Source organism: Colletotrichum spaethianum (genome assembly GCF_022836535.1).
Source record: "Colletotrichum spaethianum MAFF 239500 DNA, contig60, whole genome shotgun sequence".
NCBI classification, from domain to species: domain Eukaryota; kingdom Fungi; phylum Ascomycota; class Sordariomycetes; order Glomerellales; family Glomerellaceae; genus Colletotrichum; species Colletotrichum spaethianum.
In genome coordinates, this window is record NW_026054830.1 from 61423 (window position 1) to 67422 (window position 6000).

The following is a 6000-nucleotide window of genomic DNA, read 5'->3' on the forward strand; positions in this document are numbered from 1 at the left end:
AACACAGGAGCTAAAGGTCTTGGGACCTCCATGTTTCCGGGCATTGATGAGTCCGGGATGGTGCGCATGGCGGAGCAAAATGCGCATGACAAGGCCGAAATCACGACCGGCGCGCCCCACTTTAAATTTGGTGATTCGGAGGGGCATGACCGGTTACTTTCGCCGACTCGTCAATGCGGCTTCGCGTCTTCGGGAGATGCGTCAATCCCGGCTGGTTCGGGATAGCGGCTCCAGATCGAGCCCACGCCTAAGCAAAGGCGGGATCCTGGTTGACGGATTGCAGAGATCATTTCGACGGCAGAAGGGACCCAGCCACGGAAGCATTTTCGAACGTTCGATGCTGACCGCAAGAAACAACACTCTCCGAACTAGGTTGCAAAAGGGGCCCGATGGCTAGCCGAAGCAGCAAGAACAAGGTTGACGCTCGACGCTAGCAAACGATGACTCGGATGTGTTAAATTGGTCCATGACGCGAGCCAATGCAATCGTGTTCTGGAACCCGTTCGCTTCGTCAACGAGAACCAGCGAGCCCTGTGAAGTTGGAACAAGTTCGGATCATGGTTGACGCTTGCCGTTGATCCTTTACTGCTGATGCAGGCCGGGAGTCTGCCGCCTTCCTGATCGCCCCTTCCCCTTTGAGCCGTTCCTCTTCCCTCGTTTCCGTTCGTTGAGAGACGCGGCGCGCAGACGACGGAGACGGAGAAAGCTCCAGTCCTTGTCAGGGCCGACCAAACGGCTTATGGACCCACTAGCTTACCTTTGCCCTGTCTGATTGGACAGATTGTCATGCACGTCTCGTGTAGCAACTCCCACATGATACCCTGCGCCAATCATCGTCAACGCCAGCGACGTATCCGTCATGGCACAGAGCTCAGGAGGCCGATTAGAAATGAAGAACTCTTCTCAGTCTCCCAAGCGTATGTGCCTGATCTCCCCTCTCCATACCTCAAAATATTGTTATCTATCTGTGTGCATCTCTCCTGCCCAGAGCTGAGTCCGGGATCTCATGCACCTGCATGATCAATCCCGCCCTGGATCGCATAGCCGCTGTTGCATCAAGCATGGTCATTCGGCGCCGCTTTGAACCCCGGGACTGCGTGGAGCATCATTAACACCCGAAGCGCCGGCGGACCGAGTTACCATGGCACCGCCCAAGAACCGAGTCCGTAAGTTCCACCGCCGAAGCAAGCACGGCTGTACGACATGCAAGCAGCGCCATGTGCGCTGCGACGAGCGCAAGCCTCTGTGGTATGCTCCACTCTTCCCCTGTCTCTCTCTCTGTCTCTCTCTCTCTCTCTGCATTGTTTCCTCTCTTGCGTCTTCGCCTGTGTCGTTACCTCGGAGAAACCTTGACCGTCCTTGATCAGACCAGTCTAGGCCCCGTTTTGATACTGTTTGTTGGCTAACAGCACTTGCAGCACAAACTGCTTGCAGACTGGCAAGGACTGCAATTATCCAGAACCAGAGCTCGACGACCATGAGTCTCGAGCCGCGTCCGAATCCGTCACCTCTGAGGCGTCGGCTCCTCTTATCAATGCCGTGTCACATCAGCCGTTCGCCGGATTCTCGGGCGACTATCAAATGTCGCCCACGTCGCAGTGGCTATGGCACCAATGTAAGTGGCACGAACGTGTCCTAAAGACATCCAACTAATGCTCCCCCAGTCTCTACTTTTTACGTTAGGGGTCAGACTCCAGTAGAGAGAGGAAACAATCTGTGCAGGTATGTCATTGACCCCCTCGCCTTACGGCATCCAACGAGACTGACCATCAGAAGTGTTCAACGGACGCTTCTACATCCAGGTCTTCTCCACGGGTGTCTGGTTGTCGCTGCCTGTCAGTGGGCGTGGGTAACTGGTTCTCTCGAACATGTCAAAGTCCCGTTCCTCTACCACAAGACGGCGGCATACGAGTTCGCGAAGCAGCAGCTGTCCGAGTCTGCGGAAACCGTCAGCGACACAGCCGTCTTCGCAATAGCCACACTAGCACTCACCGAGGTGTGTTGCCGTCAGCAGCCCGTCTTGATACCTTGTTGGCTAACCTTACCAAGGGCGCTGTAGGCGATCTAGATGCCTCTTCCAAACACCTGCGAGGTCTTCACCGACTGACGCTTAGGAAGAATGGCTACAACTTGATGAGGTCAAACCTGGCACAGAAAATGTTGGAGATGTAAGGTGCCTCTTCCAGGACGCGTGGGTGACCGGAATTTTGACGTTTCTCGTGCAGGGCCGGCGACCGTCTACGTCGAGGCGAGGTCAGCGTCATACACGACGCCATTAGTGCTGATTTCCAGCCTAGCATCATTGCCCTGTTGTTCACATCACTGTGGGACATGGAGAGTCTGCCGCCGCGACAGGCGCCGAGATACGGCTGGTGGGAAGGCGACGAGACCCCAACGGATAGACTTTGGCAGGACTACACGAAGAATCTCAACTGGGAGCTCTCTCGAGGATTCGACCCCGAGCGCAACATAGCCACAATGCTAAACGGCGACGCAAAGAGCAGTAGGGCGAGCTACATCGCCACATTCTTCTACCTAGTCATGGCAGTCAACGACAGCGAGATGGACTGCGTCTTGACGGTGTGGCTGCTGGAGCAGCTCATCGACGACGTCTGCGACATGGAGGCGGAAATGATTGCCGGCACATTCAGCCGGAGCCTGTGGTTCTGGAGCGTCCTGTTTGGTGCCGCCGTGGCGAATACGGGCAGGCCTATCACTGCGACAGGAAGGGAGCAGCTTGCAAAATGGAGGGCCATGTATGCGGCGAAGCTAGGTCTGGCGAGTAGTGTGATGCAGCTCGACAATTGGCAAGCGGCAAAGGCAGTCCTCGCCGAGGTCGCCTGGACCGACGGTTCAGACGCCGAGGGGAGATTGCAAGACATTTGGGAGGATGCAGTATTGGGTCGGGATATTCATGACCGGGTCCTCGATGTGACTGGATAGGGGAAAGGGACTTGATAAGACGGCGGGAGGAGGTGGCAACTCCTGAATCCTCTAGCAGCATGGCCCTTCCATCGAGCCAGAGCAGGATATCACAGCACTGCTATAGCAGAGAGGGGACTATAAGCTTAACGTTCGAGGAAGAAGAGGAGGAAGAAAAAAGACGGAGACACCGAGACCGAAAGTTGTTTCAGTCGAGATCCAGTACCAAAGCCGTGGTGACTAGGGTTGAGTCAGGCGGCTGGCACATTTGAGATTTGCATCTTCGTTCAGAGTTCGGGTTTGCAACATGCCGCCAATGTGCTGCCATTCCTAATGCGCAACTTTTACTTTGCTAAGTCGAAAAGACCATGTACTCCTTTTGCAGCAATCACGCCTATGCAGCTATTCATAATACGATATCATAGTAAACCCTATCCACCGCAAGAACGAACGGAGCATCTAGACTCTATTCCTATGAGACCAGTCAGTCAGCCGCAGTTGCAAGGGTCTCGGGTCACCCGGCGATGCTTGAGCGCCAGAACCATTTCCTCGGGAACGGAGAGGCTCTGTGGCTCGTGGAAATAGGAGAATTTCCAAACCCCTTGGGCAGCTGGGGGTCCCAACACGGCAAAACGATCGCGGAGAAGGAAAAAAGCTGAGCTGAATGAGGAAGTTGTCAGGGGCTCAGCCCGCCACTAGCAGTGGCTAGTGGCCTCGTGGCGCACACGCTATTCAAGCCTGGACTACGTTCGCCGGAGGACCCTGCCTATGCCTAAACGGTTGGCTGCCGTGCGGCGGCTACACCCGCAGCAAGCGTCTGCGCCACGGCTCAAACGGCCAAAATGGTGGCTTGAGATACAAGTGTATATCGAAATGGCGGCTCACCGGCTTGGCGAGATTTGCTGGACTCTTGTGATGCTCGGCTACAGGGTTTTCGCCGCACTCCATGCTTTTCTCGGATTGCTTAGTCGCGGACGCCCCGGAAGCGGATATCTACGAATGGACCGGAGTGGGAAGCCGAGGGCTCGCCAATCTTCCTGACTGTTCAGCTGCGGATTTCTGTCTCAACCCATGCTTTTGGGCTGCTAGCTCACGGATTCCTCCCAAAGAAGATACAAGCGAAGCCCAGGAGGGACTGAAGCAAGTTGATGAGGCTTGCTGAGCCGTCAGGTACGGGCTGGGATTGAACGAACCGAGGCGACGAGGCGTGCTGAAGCTGTTCAGCTTTACGCTTCAGTCTAACTCCATACGATCTTGCTCGTGGATGGCTTCAAGAAGCCTAGGTCGAGATGCTGTCACGGCCGTCTATAAGAACAGCTCGCTGTCATGGGCAGTTGGATATTCTTGCTCATCACTCTCACGGCACCTCAACTGAAAGCAGCTTGAAAGCCTCACTCATCAGTCAACAAATTTACTCTTCTCCTCACCCCCTCCCTCCAAGATGAAGTCTTCGCTCTTCGCCGCCTTGGTCAGCGGCACCATTGCTGGTGTGGTCGCCTCCCCCATGGACGAGCTCTTCGGCCGCCAAGCCACTTGCAACCGCGACAACTGCTTCCGTGCGGTCATCGGCTCTAAGCCCGGCCCGGCGGTGGCGTCGGCGGACTGTTCTTCATGGATGCAAGTCACCGAGACTCCCTGCGCATCGACCGTGACGGAGACTGCAGTCGTCACGTCTTTTACTACCACCTTGAGCAACCCGTACCCGGGCCTTAGGAAGGTGAAGCGCGAGGAGCTGGAAGACCGCCAGGTCTCGTTGACCACCACCGCGGCGGCGGCGGCGTCGTGCACGCCCTCGAGGAACAGTCCGAGCAGCATGCCGGCTTACATCGACTCGGCCTGCAAGTCCACCATCGGAACACTCGTCCCCACGGCGCGCTACTCGTCTGCCTGCTCGTGCGACGGTATCACCGCCGCGACGACGACGCTCCCCGCTGCTGTCGTCACCGTGACCAGCACCAGCACCGTGGAGGCCGCCTTCACGCCCACGAACAAGCCCACGGCCTTCGTCCTGCAAGGCTCCGGCGACAGGAGTCTGTACGTGACGGTCGACGGCAACGGAGCACTGCGCCTGGTCCGTGACGTCACGGCGGCCACGCCCTTCTACGTCGACAATGCCGGGCAGATGCGCAACTACAACAGCCCGGACAAGACGCTCGTCGACTACTACCAGCCCGACCCGGCCACTGCCAACGACAAGGTGTACAGCGACGTGCAGCGCGTAGGGAACTACCCGATCACCTGTGGCAACGTCGGGCGCAACGCGGGCGAGTACTATGGCAACTGCCAGTCGAGCGGCTCGCCCACCGGAAACCCCGTCGTGTATGGTTTTGGATACTGCCCCAACCAGGGCGGTTACGTGTACATGATCCCAAACAACTCGAATGTGCGCTGCGCTGGAGGTTATGCTTTCCTGGGCTTCTTTCTCCAGTCGTACCCGAGCAGTGCCTAGACGCTACCCGGATAGGGTTTCGGGGTATTGGAGGACTCGGAGAGAGGAGAGTGAGCAGGGTGTACAGCTGGGACGGATCTCTTCACCTAACTTGCCCGGGTTCGATGTATGGGGGCATATCGCCCACCGCAGGGTAAAACGGGCAAGAACACTGCACTTGACAGACTTCTCCTACTACAGATATCTTAATACATGCATCTTTGCACGTACCGTTTGATAAATCTCGCCTCTTGATCTCTGCAACGTTTCGGCGCGCGGGACAGGATCGCCATGCTGTGCGAATTGCCTCATGTCGTGTTTAAGGGGGATCGGCGACCCGAGGGCTACTTGCCGAGGGAACGAGCGTAACAGAGTTTAATGGTGTGGAAGACTGGACAGGGAATGACCGAGTAATGGACGGCCATCCGCGAGTGTAGCTCGACCGGGGAATGGGAGTAGCCGGGCGGTAACTCTGTCGGCACGGATGGGTCGCAGCATAAGTCTACCATGGACCAACACAGTACACGTTTACAGTTGAGAGGAGGAGAGTGATCAAACCGGATCCTGCCAATCATGTGCAATGGCGAGGGCGAGGATGTAGGCCGTCTGGAGCTTCTGGTTTCGCGGCTGGGCGGAAGAGACGCGAGGTG

General features: G+C 56.8%; 1 protein-coding gene across 1 annotated transcript; it reads left to right on the top strand.

Annotated features, from left to right (window-relative positions):
- Positions 1–4363: 4363 nt before the first annotated feature.
- On the top strand, positions 4364–5371 carry ColSpa_12243 (uncharacterized protein; the record flags this gene model as incomplete). Its single annotated transcript, XM_049278455.1, has 1 exon — positions 4364–5371. The coding sequence occupies one exon, from the start codon at positions 4364–4366 to the stop codon at positions 5369–5371; it is 1008 nt and encodes a 335-aa protein (XP_049134412.1).
- Positions 5372–6000: the final 629 nt, after the last annotated feature.